Genomic DNA, 23,217 nt, shown 5'->3' on the forward strand with positions numbered 1-23,217 from the left:
TGTACTAAGTACAAGCAAAATGGTTGTTTTAGGGACCCCTCACCCTCTGCTCACCTGCGCCTGCCCTGCACCCTCTGCTCGCCTACGCCGGCGGCGGCCGTGGCCCCCTACTCCTCTCGTCCAGTGCCGCCTGCTCCTCTCGTTGTGGCTCCTAGCTCGGCCGCGCATCCCCCTGTGCTTGCCAGTGCTTTGCTCACTCGCGCGAAGTGGGTTGTCCGTTTCCGCTCGATTCGGAGGAATTCGGAGGAGAATATTCCCTTTAGGGGGATGAACCCAGACTCTTAGTCCCTAAACCAAACACTCTCAAAACTGGATCCAACCCACCCCAATCCACTTCAACCCCCTTAATCAAACACATGCTTAAGCCCCGTTTGTAACAGAGAATTTTTTCCTTAGTTTTTTTTTCCCAAAAAAATCAAAATGATTGTTATGAAGCTTCTGTACAATTCCTGTGAAATTCCTACGTTCCAAACATATCGGTTACTACAATGATGACATATATGGTCGTTTAATATAATCCTAGCGCTCAAGATTGGTGGTAGAGCTTTAAGTGAGAGGGGCCAATGATGCTAACCTCAAAAGGATGTTAATGTTTAAATTAGGCCTTGTTTGGTCGTGAGAATTGGATGTGATTCTCACATGAATCACTAGAAACGGCTCCAAATGATGTTGTGGCACCTTGATCCAGAAAAGATTATGCCTTGTTCGCTTGGCTGATAAGCCATGACTGAAAATATTGTTGTCTGATTTGTTATGAGAGAAAAATACTGTTCGTTAGCTGAAAAAGTATGGCTTATAAGCCAAGTGAACAGGGCGTCTGTATCGTGCATCTTCAGCGAAGTTAGAAACCAAAAAAGGGTGCTCTGAAGAGAATCGTTTCTTTGCCGCACTTATGGAGTACCAATTTTATTCTTTTTAGTTAGAATCCTTTTTTAGTGTAACAAGTTCAATGCCGTACTGACTCCAGGTTCTGAGTTTGCGTTGTGCGATTGTAGCTGATCAAGGAAGGGGAACCTTGCAAACATGCAATGAAGTCAGCAAATGTCTGCCGGGACAGGGGATTTGTCACTGTCATCGTTGGCCCTCGCTACTGGACTCAGTGGCTTTGCCGAGTGCCAGGGGCACTCGGCAAAGCCCAATTTACATTCAGTAAAGGCTTTGTCGAGTACTGCACTCAGCAAAGGACACTCGGCAAAAAATGAGTCGGTAAAGGCGTCTTTGCCGAGTGTCTTTTGTCGGGCACTCGGCAAAGCCTTTGCCGAGTGCCCGACACTCGGCAAAGTTGAAACCGAAAAAACCCGAAAAATGGGATTTTTTAATCGGTGGAGGCCCCCACCGCCCGCCCATCTCTGGCATTTTTTGCGTAAAATTCACGGCTACGAGGCCGGCGGGATTCGAACCGGCGACCTCACCATCGCGCGTCCCCTCCTCTAACCACTGCACCACACTACCACCTATGTCTAGATTCCGTTTTGGTCCCCCACATATTATACTAAATCGAGTGTAAATTGTTTGTTTGAGGCCCTAAACGAATTCAAATAAAAAAGTTGTAAACTACAAAGTTTCATGACTTTTCGAGATCTACACTTTTAGTTTAGGAAGTTTTTTCATCCGAGGTCGTTTACAAAATTGGAATTTCAAAATTTTGAAATTCAAACGCAGTTTTGCATGACAAGATGATTTCAAATAAAAAAGTTGCCAACTACAATGTTTCATAACTTTTCGAGATCTACAGAGTTTATTTTGGTTGTTTTTCCATCCGAGGTCGTTTGAAAAGTTCAAATTTTAAAATTTTGAAATTCAAACACAGTTTTGCATGACAAGATGATTTCAAATCAAAAAGTTGCCAATTACAAAGTTTCATAACTTTTTGAGATCTACAAAGTTTATTTTGGTTGTTTGATCATCTGTTCATCCGACATGGTCGTTCTAATATTATTCACAAATCTTATATATCTCTCTTGTAGTTTCATAAACTAAGAGAGATATGTTAGATTTGTGAACAAATTTACTTTCATTTTGTCATATGAAGAAAAGACCAAAACAAACATTGTACATCTTGATGAGTTATATAACTTTGTAGTTGAAAACTTTTTCGTTTGAATTAATTTACTGCTTCAAAATGTGCTTTGAAATTTTCTTTGCCTAGTGTAAAAAAAAACACTCGGCAAAGAGCTTCTTTGCCGAGTGTCAAAAAAAACACTCGGCAAAGAAGTTTCTTTGCCGAGTGTCAAAAAAAACACTCGGCAAAGAGCTTCTTTGCCGAGTGTTTTTTTTTTTTTTGCCGAGTGTTTTTTTTCCGCATTCGGCAAAGAAGCTCTTTGCCGAGTGCCCGAAAAAAAACACTTGGCAAGCCACTTGGCACTCGGCAAAGAGCCGGTCTCCGATTGTGCCTGTTCCACTATTACAAGGCATTGGCAGATCTTGTTCACTGTCCACCCTGTGATACTGTGATTAGTGATCACGCAATGACTCTGGCAATTTCTGTTAAAACAAAGTTAGATGCAGGGCTTTCTGCCGCCAATGGCAGTTCTTCAATTAGGACAGTTTTCTGGGATCCACAATCAACTAGGAAGCCAAGAGATTCTGAAATTGAGGAAGCCAATTTTGAGAATGGTGTGTATATATGCAAAGTCAAAGAGGCATCCACAGAAGAGGACAGTCTGGCACGTGAAAGTAGGAAGCCAGAAGAAAGTCAGGAGAAGCTTCTGAAGGAACTTCAGCAACAGAAGCTACACGTTCTTCCGAGACTGAAACCAGCCAAGCAATTGGGACATGACTTTTCATGAGTGTTAGGTTAGTTTTTTTTCTGTTTCTTAATGCACCTAGAATGCCTAACGTATGGATCAGATAGGATGATTCAATTGTTGAATTAACTAGCAGCAGCGTCTGTTTACGAAGCATGGAAGGCAGCATAAATCATCTCTATGAATAAGGAAACCGCGTAAATTATGCAGAGCACAACAATGATAAGTTAGTCTAACTGTCAGTACAACATTGAAAACCTAATGACCTCGGGAATATCTTGTAAATAAAAGCAATATCATATCATATAGTACCAGCATAATTAACAGTTAATTCATGAGTTTGTGATGCATTCATGTAATTTTGCACGACAGATGTCACACCTGTTACATAAATCAATTTCCAGCCAACAGTTGGAGCAGGTTGCACCTCAATTAATTTTCAGTGGTTTCAAAACCTGTGAAGGGAAAAATCAAGGGAAGAAAACACAACAGAATTGTCTGAAACCACACTGCAACATCTATAACCACAGCATACTGAAACTGATTTTGACCTCAACACAAATTACATGTTCTACTGCAACGAGTCTAAGATTTTTCATACGTCTCTGGGTTACATGAACTCTCTCACAAGAATCCCTTGCATATATGCTGTTACTTTTTGTTTGGAAAAAAAAACAGCAGGAGGTTATGTTACTTTCCCTCGGATGGATAATGATCCAACTGTATTTTCCAAGGAAGAACAAGCAACCAATTGGAGTCAATTTAAAGGTTTCAGCAAGGAGCTGACAGCTCCTGACACGGGACATGTTTCAGAATTACTTCAGTATACAGATTTAAATGTGAATGCCACATGAAAAAAGAACATGCCATAAGTTGTCATGAAAGCACAAACTCAACTATTGATTGATGCAAAGAAAACAATTGACTATAGCTAACTGTTAATACAGTTTTTCTCAGGGTTCATGAAATGTAGAAATAAGCAAATAGCTGTTTCTCAGCATCAGGTTGGTCCAACATTGTACTTCTCTTGGAGAGAACTAACTTTTGGACCTGACAGCCAGTATACAATTCTTCCAGGCAGATCAGGTTGGATCACTGTTCCTCGCGAATGCCTCTAGCAACACTACAACTGATGTTCTATTAGGAAGATGAGATGTGGCACGTCCACATGACAATTAATTGCACATATTACCATTTGAAACTATATAAGTTTCCTCAGGCTCCAGCACATCTGTTTTTTTCAGTAGCACAAATAAGACTTATAGTTCAAATTTTTTGATGTAACCAGAAGGCTTCAGTTTGAAACCGTTCCATACATGCAACATTAGCGAAATATGGAGGATAATTTTTATTTGATTGACATAAATAAACACACGACCAAGCAAACTAAATTCACAGTAAATAATTGCTCATTAATACAGCCACAAAAGAACATGCTAATCATAAAACTTATCACCAAAGATCGAAATTGTTCAACTTGTGCAACAACATTCATTATATAATAACTAGCATCCATAAAGGTACACTACATAATTGTCTCAACAGGCTTGCAGTACTAATTAGATCAAAAGCATGAGAAGGCATACATCCAAGCATGAGCACTAATTAAGTAGGCATACATCCGAAGTCTCAACAGGCTTGCAGTACTAATTAAGAAGGCATACATCCAAGCATAAGCAGAACATTTCACCTGAGTCAACTGGAATTTAACCAACCTGCTAGCTCATACTTAGAGCACACACTTTCAGTGCTTATTTGTGAGAGCCGGTGATTCTGAGAAATAGGGAACATAACAAGCAAAATCGCCCCGGAATTTGTAATCTTTGAAAGTGGCAATAACACTCACTTCCTTACGGTCCATGTTGTATGCTATCAGCTCACAGGTCAACTGCTGTAAAAAGAAAAGCACATTACAATCTTGATGAATGTCTACCACTTGATACTCTGGAGTGACTCTTGTTTCTCCAAAGACATCCAAAGAGTTCACAGTGCTCTTCAACACCCATTCCTGTGTATCATAATCCTGAAGAACCCATGTGGATAGTTTGTCGTTATTTTTATCAGCAGAATCTATAGTCACGCAATGTAGGTGCCCTTGGGATTGACCTAAATAACATGTAATGCTGTGCCTTTGGCTCTCATCAGCCATACGTAGCATAGTGATCATCCTTCTTGCCTTCCCTTGTACATCTACAGCAAGTATGTGCTTTCCATCTGAGCCCCAAACTATCAAATGTAGGAAGCTATTAACAAAGGCGCACTGATAGACAGCATCTAGTGTAAACTGATGATGCCACCCTTCCAATTGTCCTTGCTCTTTTTGTTCATCAATTTGGTTTTGACTCCAGGTCCCAGTTTCAGACGAGTAAACATGCAACAACACTACATCCTCGTGCATACAAGGCATCGGGAAATGCACATCAGGCATCTGGAACTGGACCAAGTGAAAGTGAGAGGATACGGCCGGATCGAAAGCCAAATAGGTGTGGATTATTCCTTCACAAGAGCCACAAGCAGGCACAGCTGACCATTGCCTTGTGGTCGGGTTGCACACGATGTAGCCTTCAGACGACTCCTGATGCTGCCTGAAAAGGATAAGCCCGTTGCAGGAATGCAACATGAAGGCCGCGATCCCAGTCATTTCCGTCAGGAAGGAGAAGCAAGTGTCGATGTCCAGAGGCACGGATCTCACTGTGAGGTCGGTGAAACTGTAACTGAAACTGATACAGCCATTGTCAACCTCGGAGTCGGAGACCTCGGACGTCTGGACGAACAGTCCTTGCATGGGTTGGCGGAGCTTCTTACGGTTGTCAGGGTCGGCGATGAGGTCGCACCAGGCCTTGGAGACGCACTTGAAGCGACAGACGGACTTGGCAGGGACGCGGGAGAGGATCTCCACCAGGGGATCGTCAGGGAGGACGGTCACCGCGCCGGCGCTCATCTTGAAGTAGCCCGCCTCCATGCCTCCCTCCGAGAGCAATCTGTGTGAAAAGCGGGGACCGAGCGAGATGGAGGTGTGAGGGGATGCGAGGGGGAAAATGCAGCAATGGGGAGGAAAAGAGGGGCTTACCAGACACTGGAGATGGACGCGGTCAAGGGCGCCGGCGCAGGGCGGTGCCGAGGCTGAAGATCGAATTCGATTCGAATGGGGATTTGGGGGATTTCTGAACCCTAGGAGCCGCTCGAACTTGAGCTCGTCAGCTCGGTGTCCGTGGAGCCGAGAGGCTGGCTGCGGCTGGAGCAAGCAAATGAGCACTCGGTGGAGTGTGGACAAATGAGCAAATGAGTTTGGGCTTCATGTAAACTAGCAGGAACCCCGCGGCAAATGCCGCGGGTGCTAGGCATAAATAACAGGTAATCTTGGAAGAATCGACAAATTCATTGATTGTTATCATCTAAAAGGAGCAGCAGAACAACAAACACATAAATATATATTCTGTAATTGAAATATTAAGAAATTCTGAAAGTAGATTACAAAAATAGAAATCAATTGTTGTGGGGAGCCTGTCGTTTAAATGTCAATTTCAAAAAGTCAAAATCGCATATAAACAGATTATCTATAGGTACAACCTAAGCCCTATTCTTTCTGTTTGAAGTAGATGAAACATCAGAGTTCAAAGCGCACTATGATTATATGCAACATGGGCAGCACCACTCTTTGCTTGTCGAAGAAAGATCTGCGGGAAAAAAAAGAAAAGCTATCACAGTGGTCAACAGATATAATGAGTTAACTGAGTGACTATGAGAGTTGTGTCATTGAATAGACCTTTAGGTGGGTTCATATTGCATAGAAGCATTAAGCGAACGCCTATCTTTAGTTTGGAAGTGGTGTTGTGGTGGTCTGGCTATGCTTCAATTTGAACTATACGGAGAAATTGCAGTGCATAAAGAGCTTCGAGTGTATAAGATCACAAATTGTTTACACATGCTGAAATGAAGTCTTGAATCACATATATCGCATTAAAAGGAAAAAGGGTTACATGATGAGGCATTAGCAATTCAGGGACAGTGCGTGATTGGGGGTTTTCTTTCATAGAGTAATCCACAAATTGCAAAGTTCAGATTATTTCCAAAGATGTAAACTAATAAATAGTGAGGACAAATAATTTCACCTCTGTCAAGGGCTGAACACAATTGCAGCACCAGTATTTGGTATGGCATCCCATTGCTCCATACATCTAAGAACACTATTAGTTTGTCCGCACTACCTTTTCTGCAGAGTAGATCAATAACAGTAGGATAGTTAATCGACTAACCGAAGATATGTTTGGGATATAGTATCACTGCGCATAAGTACCCACTGTAGCACTTTATTCGACAATCACTGAAGTCCATCTTTCCTCTGAAATATGCCATCCCAATTAAAGTGCTTCATACAGAAAAGATGTTATCATGCCTAATAAATTTATTGTAATAGAACTATCAACATTCTAAATATTTCTTAAGCGATTGTTGTTTAGCAGATACTATAACATCTATGAAGCAGATTAGCAGGAAGATTAGACTTTCTAATAACAAAATTCGTGCATGTTGTAGTAACCACCATGTAGTAACTATGAAACAAAGCTGAATTTTCTAGGGGTGAGGATGGGAGTTAGATAAAATTCTGACCCCTCTAGACCTCTGAATCTGACCACAATTTATTTGATTTTCTAGTTTTCCTTCCAGGAGGTGCATGGGCTACGCATTTGTTTTCTAAAATTATGTGAGTAATTCTGAACCACAAATATTAACATTGCAGAACTCACTGAGACACATAGGATGGTTTCAGAAGGAACGATTACTCAAGTGAGAAGAGCCTTCAATCGTGAAGCTCGTAAGTTTGTGCGGCAAGCGAATCAGAACTATAGCCTCCATTGAGGTAAGCAGTTTCGTGATCAATGTAAAATATAAGTAGCAGCTCACAGCACCGAAGGAGTCATAATTCAAAAATCCATAGTGAAACCAAAGAAAAGGGAAATAAGCAAACTGACCAATACAACAACTAATCCATAGACGCAGGATAGCAGGTCACTGAACAATTCCGGTGATCTCGAAGGAAGCATTAAGAAGAGATGCCATCCAAAAAGCATATACTCAGGAGTATTAGCCAATGATTCAGATTAAACATGCATGTAATAAATAGTAGGAGACCTTACCACAGCATCAACCCTATGAGAGAAAAATGTGAAGCAACTGTCTTGCTGCAGGAATTTTGGCTGCATGCATACAACAACAAAGCCTTTTAGTCCCAAGCAAATTGGGATCATTGTAACTTTAGATGCCAACTCCACGATATGTCCGAAACCTAAATTGACTCAACTCTCCAAAGATGAAGCAAGCAAATCAGTCGGCATTTTAGCCCAGGAGCATTTCCCTTGAAGCAGTGTTAAAATGCACGACATGGATGGGTCATTAATCCAATCAACCTTAGTTGCCTAAGTAGTCAAGGCGAAGGCTTCTAACGGAAAGCCTGACCATAGCATTGCCATACAAATATAAAGATAAGATACCAGGAAAAATAAACGCAATTATTTTTATGCATAGAATTGCTATTCATTACTATTACCTGTGCGAACAGCCATCGTGTAATTCGGACGGACTCAAATATTATACTCTTGCTACTACACTATTTTGAGATCCATATTATTGGAAATAAGTACGAATAAATGTGAGTTAAAGAAAGGAGCACATGAAAAAAATGGAAAAGGATACCCAACATTCAAAGGTGCTGGGTACAGGTAAAATTCCAAATTGTTTATGTGAAGCAACCTTTTGTTTAAAGGAATGAAGGGATAATCGACAACGTAAAATTCAAAGGTGCTGGGTACAGGTAAAATTCCAAATTGTTTATGTGAAGCAACCTTTTGTTTAAAGGAATGAAGGGATAATTGACAACGTAAAAGAGGCAGTAGCAAAATACAGTAGCTGGTCTTTGAGAAATTAGCAGCAGTATATGCTTATGAGGTAGTAGTAGGTGCAGGTGAATGCACCTTTTCACATAACAGGAGGCAGGCAAAATAAATCATAAACAGAAAATTAGAAGTAAAAAATGACCTGAGGAAGAATGAAGGAAGACCAATACTGTATTACTAAATGGGACTATTAAATCTATAGCATGTCCAATTTCGAATAACCTACTTTGGAGACACAACAATCTCCTGGATAGTGAAGATAAGAGCTGAGAGGAAGTTCAGAATCAATTAGCATCAGTAACCTCTGCCCTTTTATTTGAGGACATGGGACACATACTTCGATGCAATGACCTCCAGAGGCACCGCTGCGTAGTGGAATCCTAAGCCAGGATAGTAACGTGAAGAGAGGCAGAGGAAGACCGAAGTTGACTTGGGTAGAGGCAATAAAAGGAGACTTGAAAGGATGGGATATACCTAAAGACTTAGCCTTAGATAGGAGTGCTTGGAAAACAGCTATTCACGTGCCTGAACCTTGATTGCTTCTGCTGGGTTTCAACTCTAGCCTACCCCAACATTGTTTGGGACTTAAAGGCTTTGTTGTTGTTGTTGTTGAACACATACTTCCATGCAATCATTTGGTAAACTAAGATGGGTCCACTGCAATTTCTTTGCAGGAAATATATATAGGAACAAAAGCATGGAACATCGCTAATTAAAGAAATTTTCTCAAATATTCATACCACTAATCTTGGGCGAAACCGCAGTACATGGACATTAATCTGCAACAGATAGATGGGAAGCGGGTTCAGTCATGAATGCAAGAACAATTGTTAGGCAAAGGAAGAGGATGGCAAACTTACCATGTGTTTATGCTTGTTAGGTACATGCTACAACCAAATGAGCTGCTGAACCTGGCACCCAAAAATACAGTAGACATTGCTGAAATCAAAATATGGGTATATCGAATCGACCAAGCAAGTATAAGATCGGACCAAGAACACAGTCGTAGGGACTGTCACGTTGGCGACATACACGAGGCCGAGCAGCCGTAAAGCACGACGGTCGGGGTGAGGCCGGGCATCCGTAGAGCAAGTCGAAGAAGCGGCGCAGATCAGAGCGAGCATCCACGTGCGTGAGGAGGGGGAAGGAGAGAGGTGAAGGTGGGAGGCGGCCGCCGCCAGGGCTTGCTCGTGCGGCTGCGCCGGCCGATCCGGGGGCGGCTCGGGCCGTTGCGCCGTCCCGTGGACGCGCAGCGGCGTCGCGGCAGGGAGGGCGACGTGGGTACGAAGGACGCCATGGGGAGGGAGGGCGACGCGGGAAGGGCGGGCGGAGCGCGAGGGGCGGGGCGGAAGGTGTGGACCGAGGAGACGGAGGGGGAAGGGATGGGGAGGGCATTTTTTTTTTGGCTATTTAGATCACACTATTATAATTCTTCAACTTTGTAGATCTGCCATTACAATTCATCTATTCTGAAACTTGCCATTATAATTCTTCTTCTACCTGATACTTGCCATTTTCTACGTCTTCGGGGTGTCTGGGCCCACTGTCAGGCCGTATACATGTACACATCTTCCGTATGGACCAAAACACCCCCTATTGCTTCTCTCCCTCCACTCACTGACGTGTGGGCCCCACACGTCAGATTCTCATTCAACCTCCAGCAGTCTTCCTCCTTGAGTCTCCTCTTCCTCCACCGTCCAACGAGGGGGAGGGCCGAAGGGGCGGCAGCGGCTGCACAACCGCGCGCGACCATGGTGGCGCAGGGATGCTGCTCAAGCTGTTCGTGGGGCTCATGCTGCTCGGCATGGTGGTGGTGCTGTCCGCGTTCGCCGTGTTCCTGGCATAGCACGCGAGGGAGGTGGCGGCGGCCGCGCCCGCCCTGTTCTGGCCGTGCCTCGGGGCGGCGGCTGAGTTGAGCTTGTCGAGGGCCGGCATGAGCGGAGGGCGCGAGGGATGGGCCGGATCTGCGCGACGACGGCGGCGGCGGCTGCTGCTGCTCGCCCGCGCGCCTGCAGGAGCATGGCAAGCAGCCAGCGGCAACGCACGCTCGGGTTAGTAGGGCACGCTCGCGCAACCACGGCAAGCAGCGAGCGGCTACAGCAGGCGGCGGGTTAGCAAGCAGGAGCCGCGGGCCATGGCTGCCGGCGGCGGGGAGAGGCCTGCTCGGAGCGCGCGTGCGGCCATGACCTGGATGGAGCTCCCACGCGGGAGGTCGGGCTCGAAGTGTCCGCCCGCCCCTCCCATCTCGCCGGATGCCGTCCTTCCAGGATGACTGGAGGTTGAACGAGAATCTGACGTGTGGTGTGGGGCCTACACGTCAGTGAGTGGAGGGAGAGAAGCAACAGGGGGTGTTTTGGTCCATACGGAAGATGTGTACACGTATACGGCCTGACGTGGGCCCCAGACACCCGGAAGACGTAGAAAATGGCAAGTATCAGAATAGGTGAATTGTAATGACAGATCTCTAAAGTTGAAGAATTATAATGGCGTGGATCCAAATAACTTTTTTTCCCTCCGTACGAGAGAAGGCGGAAGGGATCCGCGTCATTCATTCCAGAAGTGTGGACGCGTGGACGGTACCGGACGTGAAGGCGTGGAGGGGCAGAACGATCGGAGGTCAGTGGTGGAAGACTGTTGCTGGTACAGGAAACTGAGTTGAGAGGGGGCATGGTATAGGTTAGATTTAGTTTTTAGAGTGGGCCTGGAGCCTGAATGAATGGGCTGCAAAGCTTGAGCTGGGTCGTCTCGTGTCTGTTAATCGTCCGTTATTTTTCCACAAACAACGGGCTGGTTGTAGAACGTGTACGGTGTACTAGCTTAGCTCAGCTGGGAAGCGGTGTGGATTGCTAAATTGCTAAACACTCGCAATTCCTAGATTTTTTTAAGAAAAAAATGCGACTTTTGTCTACGTAGTGTTGGACGTTGGTGCTTGGCTTGATCAATAAAACACTCGCAAAATGGTGGTCAAAGGAGTACAACGAAAACATGTTGTTAGGAGAGAAAAACATAGTCAATGGCAACATGACATGTCTAGTTGCCCACATTTCCTACATTTTAGTCGACTGAAATCTCTCAAGACTTCAGGCGGCGACGCCTATGCCGAGGCCCGCGTGACGCCAGCACCCGCCCAACATCTTCCGCAACTCTGGTGACCTTCTTCTCTTTCTCTCCCTCTCTTCCTCCCTAACTCTGGCGACCTTAGAAAAAGGAGGGTTCGGGGGAGGAAGGCCGGCCAGACGGTGGGGACGGTGGCCGTGCGGCTTAGGAGCCCTGTGGCGGTGGAGGCGGCGGGGCCAGGTGGAGGCGGGGGCGATGATGCATGGCGGAGGCAGGAGGGGAGAGGAAGGAGGCCGCCACGGGCACGGTAGAGTCTCGCCGGAGCTCTGCGGCCGCGGGCGAGGAGTTCCAATGAGACCCTACTGCGCCGCAGTGGGGCGGTAGGCGGCGACGCATTGGGCTCGAGGAAGAAGAAGCTGAGGTCAGCGGTGCCGAATGCGACGACTAGGAGGCTACCGAGGACGAGGCATGCCAGCGGGAGCAGGGGCATCAGCCATGGCCTGCAGCTCGGAGAGAGAGAGAGAGAGAGAGAGAGAGAGAGAGAGAGAGAGAGAGAGAGAGAGAGAGAGAGAGAGAGAGAGAGAGACGGAGGTTGAAGATGATAGAGAGACGGAGGTTGAACGTTGAAGACGATGTCTCAGCCCTAGGATCTAGGTCGGATGGCTACAAACCATCGCCTGAAAGAATCGGTGTTTTCAGGCTCATGAAATTTAGCGATTCCCTTAGTTGCCTCTAGTTAGTTGAAAAGTGGCATCAATTTATATTATATAGCAAAATCTATTTTTGACCGAATCATAAAGACAATGCCGTTATTATTATTATCTTTGGTAAAGACTCTGCCATTGTTACTGATTATTGTTAAAACCAAATATGATAAAGCACGAGGCAATTACGTGACACTTAGGCCATGTTTGGTTCTTTAGTCCAAGGACTAAAGACTAAAACAGGGACTAAACTTTAGTCTCCTACCTTGTTTGGTTCCAGAGACTAGAGGGGACTAAAGGCATTAAAGCTGCTAAACAAAAACTAAAATACCCTTCTTCTTCCTCTGAACGTCCACCACCACCCGCTCCTCCGGCTCCTCGTACCCGCCGCCGACCAACACCGCCACGCAACCCCGCGGCATGCAGCCCCCGCCCTTGCAGCTGCCGCTGTCCGGGTCCACCCTTGCAGCCGCCGCCGCATGCTGGATCAGTCGTTTCCGCATCTCTTCCCTGTATTTTTCGAAACTCTTGCGCGGTGGATGCAGGTGGTCACGCCAGAGGAAGACGAGAAGGGGAGGGGTCCAGCCGAGCTTCGCGCCTGCTGGCGCATGGGCGAGCTCCGGCGCCGGTCGGCGAGATCTAGTATCCCCGTCGAGATCCAGTAGCCCCGCCGAGATCCTGCAGCCATGGGAGGCGGAGCGATGAATGGAGCGGGCCATGTGAGGGCACGCGGGGCGAGGCGTGCGCGAGAGCGCGCGAGCGGGCGAGGTGAACTCGTGGTCACAGGCGGGCTCGCAGTCACGTGCGAGCAGCCTGCGCGGCTGGTTGGGGACTACAATTATTGAGGGGCATAGGGTGTCAACTTGGGCCGGTAGTCCAAAAAGTCACCCTTAAGGAACCACAGCCCAAACCCATTTTTGTCCCTCTACTAGTCCATCTATTTGACAAATTGGGACTACATCTAACCAATCAGGGCCTTCAATCATACGGCATTCTCAATTGTTAATAGATAACGACGGCATTACACAACTAATTTCACCTCAACGTGTGGCTAGCCTGACAAAATGTAGTTAAGAACGGGTCATGGATCGGAGAAGTTGTCTATTCTTTTTTAGACAAATTGTTAACTATTTTAATGACATATTCTTTGGCTTATATAATACTGCGCATGAAAGAAAACAAGCATGCAATAACTTATTATATACTGTATTACTTATATAATACTGGCATACTGCCATGTGACATTAATTTATCTTCTACTTCTAACACACTAGTAGTAGTAGTACTGTATCCAAAAAGATGGAAATGCGCAACGTGAACAGAGTACAACTTTAAGTGCAACGCAGTATCCACACCACACAAACAGAATCTAATCCCTGATTACATTAAAGATCGAGGCTAAATTAGCAAATGCAATCACAGCTGGCACAATAGCCATTTTGGTCCCTCTACTATTACTAGAGGCTCAATTTCACCCCTAAATTTTCAAAACGGCCGTTCAGGTCCTCAAATTTTAGTTTTAGGCTCAATTTCATCCTACAACTATGAAGATGATCGTTTCAGTCCTCAAATTTTGTATTTTGGGCTCAATTTCATCCATAACGTATCAAAGTGCATTAAACTTTTATTTTTAACTCAATTTTATCTATTCAAAAAGAAAACTTTATATTTTAGGCACAATTTCATCCATAAATTATCAAAATTATAGATTTGTTATTGTTTCAACATATCCATGTATTCTTAAAGAAGTAGTGTTCGATGGAACTATAATTGCTCTACAAATATCATTTAGTCGGATATATATAAATGGTATCAGTATAAAGTAACACTAAAAATAACAGCTTGAATTATTAATGGCCACGTAAGAGCTTTTGGATGAATATTATTTTTCTATATCCAATCGCTGGTGGTGTTGAAGCTAACAAGTGCAACAGTACAGCGTTCCACGTAGAACGTAGACAAAGTTGAGATGAAAATAAAAGTTTAAAGAACAAAATACACTTTGATAGTTTATAAATAAAATTGAGCCCAAAATGCAAAGTTTGAGGACTAAAACAATCATCTTCATAGTTCTTGGATGAAATTGAGCCTAAAAGTAGAGTTTGAGGACTAAAACGGCCGTTTTAAAAGTTTAGGGACGAAACTGAGCCTCGAGTAATAGTTGAGGGACCAAAATGACTATTCTGCCTTCTTCATACATGCATAAGATTGGACAGTAGTGGTCACTAACCACAATTGAGGATGGAAGCAAGCAGTTGGATACACAGGCACACACTATGCTACAGCAATATATGACTAGTACTACTCAGCAAGAGACGGCCCTTAAAGCTGCCCCTGCCCTAGGCTACCGGTGTATACATCACCTTTGCCCCATCGCGATATAGGTAAATCTTCATGCAAGTCTCTGGTCCAGAGAGGCCCAGTAGCTCCTTACAAACCTCATCGACAGCGGCTTTAGGATCAAAGTTTATAGTAATTGATTTGAGCACTCCCGCCCATCCCAGTAGCCGTTTCACAAACATCAAATCACAACCTGCTCCTCTCAATCCACAAACCTTCAGTTCCTGGAGAGAATTCAAGAAGAGCTCCTCACTTTCCCAGTCATGCAGCTGATGGCACACACAATCTGGTGAACAAGCAGCTTGTTCCTGAGATGAGGAGCATAAACATAAGCTCGGCTAACTGCTCAACAAACTTTACAATGGCTACTGACAATAACATTAGAAAGAGGAAACAATTTAGATACATGGCAAATTTGCAGATAAACAGGATTCCTTTCTTTTTTCCCTTCTTTTTATTGAAAAGGAACTCCATTGATAGAAACTATGAACATCGTACATGGATGAGGTCCAAAGTACCCCCAAGATACAGATGACAAAAGCTCTCTACTGGACATTCAGAGAAATGAAGTGGATGAGAGCAAGAGAAGGAAGGCAAACTACAAGTAGCATTCTTTGCAAGGTAAGCTAAAGAGTGAGCTAATCCCTGATTACTGAGCTTTAAAGTTGTGTCCTTTGAAAAGCAAACAGGATGTCCTTTACTCCTTTTAGTGTTAGCCAATTGCAGCAATGAGTTTGTACTGTGTAGAGAAAGAGAGTTACAGAAAAACAAAAACACAAAATTATGCCAATCACAAATAGTGTATAATCAATGAATTTAACTTATTAGGGTTTCAACAGAGCCTTGAGGGTGTGTTTGGTTTGGGGGTGTCATCCTGATGTTTGGTTCGAGGACAGGTATGACCGAACTGTCCCTAGGAGAGAATATTCCCCTAATTTCTTTTTCCTCTTCCCATCTTCCATTTGGGTAGGCCTGCCTTCCTAGCAGCCACACTCTGCCTGACCCGAAGGAGAAGGCAGCTTGGCGGCCACGCTCCGCCCAACTCCGGAAGAGAAGGCAGCGCGGGGGAGCGCTGGTGGGCGACCTCGACAAGCGACCCTGGCACAAGCTTGGCCACGCCCCAGTGTGGGCAAACTCGCTCGACCCCGGCGAGCGAGCAAGCTCAGTGCCAGCGGTCGGGGCAGCGTGGACTATGGAGGAGGACGGGGTGGCATGGGCATCCCCATCCCTCCAACCAAACACAGAGCAGAGATATCCCCATCTCCTTAACTAAAAGCAAAGATGCAACCATTCCATCCCAAAAAACAGGAATGGATCCATCCCATCCCTCTTCTCCAAAAACCAAACACACCCTTAGTGCCGCACCATGAGAAGTACCATCAGCTTTAATATTAACCCTGTGTAAAGCATACCAAAAGTTTATGCCAGCGAGCAAAATCTGCACCGGCACTTAATTAGGACCCAAAGTACTCATGCAATTTTTCATTGTACTTTTTAGAGTGACACATAACTGCTAGAGTATATGCATACACTATATCATCTAGAAACAAAACATGAAGCAAATTAGAAAACCTAACTCCAGAAGTATCACCATTAGTCAAGCATTAGTGCAGCAAATAAAAACATTCCACCACTTTCCAAACAATCAAAGTATTAAATGGCTGATAAAGAGAAAATAATACCTTAATGGCTTCACGTATATCCAGAAACAGACATCTTATAAAGTAGAAATCTTAAGGAAATGGAATACACAAGAGCCAATTGCATGTCCACATGGTACTAGGACCAGGTCTAATATCTCAACCGGCAGCGAGGTCAGGGCTTCCATCTAGTTCTGGCAGTAAACCATCTTCTGCAAATTCACAAAAGACCGCAAGAAAATTTCATATGCAGCAAGAAATAAAGCAGCTTTCCAGAATAACTGATTTTCTCACAAGGGATAACTGTTACAAAATGCTGCAAAACTACTTCAGACTTGTTCTGTTGAATAATGGCACAGAAGATCTCTCCAGTAAAGAATCATAATTTTTTTTTCACAGCGGCATAACCAAATTTTCATTACCATAAAACAATGAAATTACAAGTGTTAGGTTTTAGCCTGCAGCAACACAGAGAAACAGTAGCAGAAGCCTCTGAACACACAGGGTTCAGCTGGCTTGGCAAACTTCCCAAAGCAGACTTACTTAAAGCTAGTGAAGAGTCACAATTACTTGAGAACTACACACTCTCCCTGTTTGGGCCTTAACTGAATGGAATATGCCCACTGCCCTCCACTCATGAATTCATGTCCTTGACCAAATATTACAACTTGCTTGGGACTGAAAGGCTATGTTGTTGTTGTTGTTGTTGACCAAATATTACAACTATACCAGCGCATCTACGCGAACAACTGATAAAAAGCGGCTGAAGTAATGCAGTCATCTGATATGGTACATTAAAGTTTATGCAAAAGGAAGACTAAACATGATCCATCAAAAAGATTTGATTTCAATGAATAACCTCAACTATCCTATGAGTCCGAGACTTCAGAAAAACAAATCAAGCAAGAATTTTATATAAGAAATGGGGTGTGCCTAAAAGTTGCAATTTGTGGTCATACAAGATTATCGTGTTTGAAATGATGATATATATAAGTTGGTAGGGGTTGCACCAAACGAAGAAAACCTTGTCCATTGAAATGGCATGGACATATCCCACAAATGCCTCTAGAATCACTGGTGCAGAGAAGAATACTAAGGCGTGCCAAAATAATGTAAAGAGAGGCAGGCTTCAACCTCAACCAAAATCTAACATAAGAAGAGTTTGTAAAGAGATACTTGACAGAATATCCCCAAAACATTATCCATGAATAGGAACACATGGAAATTTTACCATTATTACTATTACTTATACCTTATTATTATTTTTTTAGTAGCGAACAGGTTTGTTGCCAAGTGGTCTCAGGAACCTTAGTACGTAGCACCTCAGGTCCTAGGTTTGACTCCCCGTGGGAGCGAATTTAAGCAGGCCTGGGTTAAAAAATGCCCCTCGTTGGCTGTGTTCCTAAGTTATGTGTGTAATACCCCTTGTTGGTTGTGGTTCCTAAGTTATACGTGTAACCATCTGAGTCGCTTTTAGCGATATGCACATAGATGGCATGTCCAGGGCAGCTGGCCTTTGGGGTAATGACGTGGGGGCAGTCTTTCCCCTTGAGGTTGAGTTTTTTTTTATATATTTTAATGGTTGGATATTTATTGGGTTTAATCCCTAGCCTACCTCAAGTACTTTGAACAAAAAAGGCTCTGTTGGTGACTTGGTGTTGTACCTACCCATGCTGATAGGTGATAACTAAATATCCTACTGGGGTGGGATCCAAAAACCCCAATTCATTTGTTTGCCAGATCAAATCAAATAGTTAATGCGTGTATACATCCAATGCTTGCACTCATGCCCTTGCATGGGCAAGCATTACAATAGTGAGCAGAACAATACATGTTATGTTTGTACAATTGTACCTACAACTGAATGTCCTTTCACCAGTCATTTTATTGATTACTCAGTTACTTGACTACATTAAGATCTAACAATCGCTACCACTACAAAGTAGTTGTTGTTACGCCTACAAATTTACATTTACTGGAAGGTTGTACTTAGCACTATTCAAATAAAAGAAAAGTTTGAAACCCATGATAACGGGATGTATACTCACAGTTGGATAGTCGATCATAATGACAAGAGCAGGGATCTTCCTAAAGCGCTGCAATAACATTACAGTGCCCAAACTGTACTGATGCTCAGGCAATCCATACCATGTATATGCAAAGAAGGAGGTCCCCAATACCCGTAGCTGTGCCAATTTGCCAAGCTGGACGGACTTTTCCAGAACCGAAGCAGTGATGTCAGCCACTGGTTGCCTCTCGAAGAAGCAATTAGAGATAGACAGATCTCTCAGCATTGGCGACACAACGGTAAGCTGCTGTAACCCTTTCAAATTTTTCAAATATATATGGACGAGAGATTCTGAATAGATACTAAGATTGGACAACCCTTCAGCGTTGAAGAAACGGAGTTCCCGCAGCGAAGGGCAGCGGGCCAACGAGAAGGTGTCGCCGATGTCGGAGGCACCTTGGAAACGGACGTCGCTCAGAACCATCACAGTGAGGATGCTGGTCGGCGCGGCGGTGGCGGCGGACGGGAGGCGCGCTGAGGCGGTCCTCCTCCTCCTCGCCGCGGCCGCCACCTTCGTCACCGCCGCCGGCGAGATCTGGGGGAGGGAGGGTTGGGGGCGTGCGGCGGTTTCCCCCAGAGATGCAGAGCGCCGCCCGGAATTCCTCCCAAATGTCACGCATTGTCAATTCAACGCCGCCGCCCCGAGAACACTCCAGGGTTCGAGATTTCTGTGTTGGTCGCCGACGAGATCTGCCGTGGCGCTGCCAGCCACGGGAGTGTTGGGGTTTTTGGCCAGCGGCCAGTCGCCAGTTCGCCGCCGGTAGGCAAACGGTACAGATATTTTCAGACGCTATTCGAAACCGAATCCGGGTTGACATCTGTCCGTATCCGAGTTAGTATATCAATATTCGATACCGTATCCGTATTCGAATACTCAAATCGCATATTTATGATGTCGATATCCAATCGTATTCTATCCGACATAGTTCACTATCCGTATTCGAATTCGAATCCAAACAGAAACATGAAAACAAATGTAATATCGGTGATATCCATCCGTATTCGATCCGTTTTTATCCCTAGTAGGCACAAGAGGTCAAGAGCTAGTATTTTGACCAAAAATGGGAAAGAGAAAATAGTAAACCCAACTCGCCTCTCAGTATGACAGTATGTCACAGAGAAGCGTGGCCAGCAGAGGCACAAGGCCGGGCTGTACTGGAAAAGGCCCAGATTCATTTTGGTGCAAATAGTAAACCCAACTCGCCTGGCCCAACCTAACTGATCTCACAACTGACGAAAATCTTAGCTTCTCAACTAACATTGGTTTAAGGTTCAGTGCCATTTCAATCGAACTGACTGTTCTATAATTACAGACAAGGGAGACCGTCAGTTTAACAGATAAGTTAGACCATAGGACCATACTACCATATTTCTACAATAGTTAGAGAATATTGACCGGTCCAAGGTTTGTTTTTTCGATAATGCTCTCATGAGGACATCCCAACGGGTAGACGCGGCTTCCCACTCATGTGTGCCGTCCGCACCCCTTCTAATCTAAAAAAACTCTACCCAGAGTGCTCGCACCAACAGGGACGCTTGCCTAGCAGGGGCTCGCCAGGGGTGGTCGCCCAGCAAGTCGTCCAGCAGGTGCGCTCGCTGAGTAGGTGCTCGCCCAGGCCGCGGTAGCTCGCCAAAGTGGGCTGCTGTGGCCTCATGCAGGTGCTCTCCTAGGGTTGCGAAATGATCGCCACTCCATGCGCTGCCGCCTCCGTGCCGGCATTGAGCTCCGCAACGACCGGCCTCCATTCGTAAAAACAACAAGGTGACATTGCGTTGAAAGCTCATGTTGCAAACTTATGTTTCAAGTGTTTCAGATGTTTCATCTGGAATGTTGCATGCGTTTCATCTGGATGTTGCAAATGTAGATCGGAATGTTGCACATGTTGCAATGGCTATACGCGTATGTTGCGAGTGTATATGTTCTAAATGTTTCAGTTGTTTTTCAGAAGCATGTTGCAAGTGTATGTTTCAAATGTTTCAGCTGTTCCAGACATATGTTGCAAGTGTTTTATCTAAATGTTGCATATGTTGTAGTGGCTACATACATATGTTGCAAGCGTATGTTCCAAATGTTCTATCTGTTTTAGACGTATGTTGCAGTGAGCCCACCATGTTGCAAGTGTTTCATGAGACGGGGAAGCGGGCGCAGGCGGTCCCCATAGAGCGGTGCGGGTGGGCGAGCAGGCACAGGCTTGCAACAGGGCACGGGAGCGGGAGAGCAACAGGGCGCGGGCGAGTAGGCACAAAGGCCAGTAGCCGCGGGCGTCCGTCCGGGTGTTCGGGCGCTAGTCACGCCGTCGTTTTTTTAAATAAGACATTCGGATTGAAAATGGAGTGCTCTTGATCCGCATTTTCCTTATACGCCACAGGGGAGGGGAAATTGGCCTTTCGGTCAATGGCTAGATTGTAGTTGTAGATACTAGTTTAGGGTTATAGGATTGCTAGTAGTAGGCTAGTTTTTTGGTAATGGACTCACCCCCAATGATTCCGTGCCGGATGTGTCTCCTTCCGCAATGCAAGTCTCCGATGTCATCGTCCTCTCTACCAGTGACTTGGAAAGGACTAGGAGATTTGTGTTCCTACCTACAGCTACAGACAAGATGGAAGACTATCTAGTCTTGCTCTTCCTCTTTGTGAATGGGTGCAAGCTTTTTTGAGTCTTTGATGTGTTCACCGGAGGCAATGTAAACCGATTTCGAACTTCTTGTAATCCGATAATAAATCAGGATCTTTTATAAACCAACTTGTAAACTGATTAGACCTATTATAACCTTATTCCCAGACTATATAGTGTATAGACCCTTAATTAGTACCTTAATACATCGCATCAATGCCCTTGCAACCCTCCATATGTCCTACAAGCAATAAACTCTCCATATAAATTGGACATATAGGACGGCTTATGTCCAAACCAATATATAAATCTATATCGTATATGCAACTATTCAGATCTAACTGTGCGTGATTTATTATTGTTTAGAGACCGTACCAATTAATAATAACCACACATATTACACTACACATACTAGTGGCGTGGATAAGCATATCATACCGTGCAACTTGAAACGTTGTTGAAAAGTACATTGCATTGTCCCAGTGCCAGTTGCATCTGATCATACGAGGCCTTGTTTAAATCTAGGACGTAAAGTTTTAGGGTGTCATATCGGATGTTATATGGGGTATCGTATGGGGTATTGGAATACTAATAAAAAAACAAATTACAGAATCCGTCAGTAAAACGTGAGACGAATTTATTAAGCCTAATTAATCCGTCATTAGCACATGTGTACTGTAGCACCACATTGTCAAATCATGGGCTAATTAGGCTTAAAAGATTCGTCTCGCAAAGTAGTCGTAATCTGTGCAATTAATTATTTTTTAGTCTATATTTAATACTCCACGTATGTGTCCAAACATTCGATGTGATAGGGTATAAACTTTTAGGGGAGAAACTAAATAAGACCTGAGTATCTATGACTAGTAATTGTACCCACACCTGACATTTCGGTTTTCCAGAGGTAGACACTTCCACTATTACAGCTCTCTCCTGTTCGGCTGGTATTAAAGTCGACTGAAGCTGTTTTTGTTGTGAGAGAAAAATACTGTAAATTCTAGCTGATAAGCCGGCTGATAAGTTCCAGCGAACATGCCCTTATCCAAGCACTTGCTTGTGCCTCTCCAACCAAACATTACACTTCAAACTTTAATGTCAAAGAAAACTAAAACGTGCATACACACCTCGCTCTCACCTGCAGCCTAGTCGTAATCGATGCAATACATGCAAATTCAAATCGACACAAGACTTACTGAAATTCCTGGTAGATTCTTTGCAAGTGGCCAACCGTTTTTAGCTCCTGTGTTGTTCATACTGTATACCGTAGCTATATAGATTTGCCCAAATTTCCACCAAATTTCATACTGTATACTCTCTCTCTCTCTCTCTCTGTGTGTTTTTAACATAACATCCAATGAATACTCTATAATCTTTATCCAATTGTGATGTGAACTTATAAATTACTCTATGGGCCGTTTGGATCCTTAGAATTGAATTCATTCTAATAATTATAATTTAGACATAGATTAATTAAGTTAATATAGTTATATATGGAATATATTTGTAAATTTATTATTAGGCATATAAGGGACATACTTATATGTTGCATTTCTATCATAGGGAAGTAAGTTGAATAGTGTGCTATAAGTTGGAGAGTAGAATTGTATCATAGTGATCTATAGAGTCCATTTCTATCTCCCACCATATGAATTTGAGATATGCTTATTTGTGAGTTTAGGAAAGTTATGGAATGTCAAATTCCAAGCCAAATAGCCTAATCCATTGAGTAGATTTCAATTACTCCAAAATGAAGGGATCCAAACAACCCCTGTAAGTCTTTTTTTCAATCAATACATAGCATAGTTTTACCCCTCTGCATATGGCACCTCCGTACGTCTTCGACATATTTAGTTTGAACCTTGCTAAGTTATGGTGGCCCGAGTTATGGTCCATGTCTCATGATGTTATAAATCTAGATTTTGAATTTTAAATTTTGATCTTATTAGTTACACAATTTTTTTTCTATTCAAGTAAAGTTGAAACTAGAGTAGTTAATGTACATTTTATTTAATACACTCATTTTATATTTTATTGAAAATAAGGATTTGAGGCCCTAGATTGTATTTTTAGTTAGTACAATTGCATATATGGTCGTTAAGTCCTACACCATGGTGCTCAAGAACTGGGGGTAGAGCTTTAAGTGAGATCTAGGA

The 23,217-nt window shown here is 44.0% G+C and overlaps 2 protein-coding genes across 28 annotated transcripts; both read right to left on the reverse strand.

Annotated features, from left to right (window-relative positions):
* Positions 1 to 4,224: 4,224 nt before the first annotated feature.
* On the reverse strand, positions 4,225 to 9,978 carry LOC136541596 (F-box protein At3g49450-like). 27 transcript variants are annotated; one of them, XM_066533549.1, is made up of 7 exons: positions 9,674 to 9,978; positions 9,502 to 9,552; positions 9,382 to 9,420; positions 7,886 to 7,945; positions 6,860 to 7,778; positions 5,818 to 6,424; positions 4,225 to 5,728 (listed from the first exon to the last, which is right to left on the reverse strand). In XM_066533549.1, the coding sequence occupies exon 7, from the start codon at positions 5,707 to 5,709 to the stop codon at positions 4,492 to 4,494; it is 1,218 nt and encodes a 405-aa protein (XP_066389646.1). In that variant the 5' UTR covers positions 5,710 to 5,728; positions 5,818 to 6,424; positions 6,860 to 7,778; positions 7,886 to 7,945; positions 9,382 to 9,420; positions 9,502 to 9,552; positions 9,674 to 9,978; the 3' UTR covers positions 4,225 to 4,491. The 27 variants fall into 27 exon arrangements, with proteins under 27 accessions (XP_066389646.1, XP_066389665.1, XP_066389654.1 ...); XM_066533568.1 differs by having other exon boundaries at positions 6,860 to 6,960; positions 7,721 to 7,778; positions 7,886 to 9,420; XM_066533557.1 differs by having other exon boundaries at positions 6,860 to 7,089; positions 7,721 to 7,778; positions 7,886 to 9,420.
* A 4,372-nt stretch (positions 9,979 to 14,350) lies between these two features.
* LOC136543594 (uncharacterized) lies at positions 14,351 to 19,168 on the reverse strand. Its single transcript, XM_066535992.1, has 2 exons — positions 18,353 to 19,168; positions 14,351 to 15,050 (listed from the first exon to the last, which is right to left on the reverse strand). The coding sequence occupies exons 1-2, from the start codon at positions 18,872 to 18,874 to the stop codon at positions 14,742 to 14,744; spliced, it is 831 nt and encodes a 276-aa protein (XP_066392089.1). The 5' UTR covers positions 18,875 to 19,168; the 3' UTR covers positions 14,351 to 14,741.
* Positions 19,169 to 23,217: the final 4,049 nt, after the last annotated feature.

This window comes from Miscanthus floridulus, chromosome 3 (genome assembly GCF_019320115.1).
Source record: "Miscanthus floridulus cultivar M001 chromosome 3, ASM1932011v1, whole genome shotgun sequence".
Classification (NCBI taxonomy): Eukaryota; Viridiplantae; Streptophyta; class Magnoliopsida; order Poales; family Poaceae; genus Miscanthus; species Miscanthus floridulus.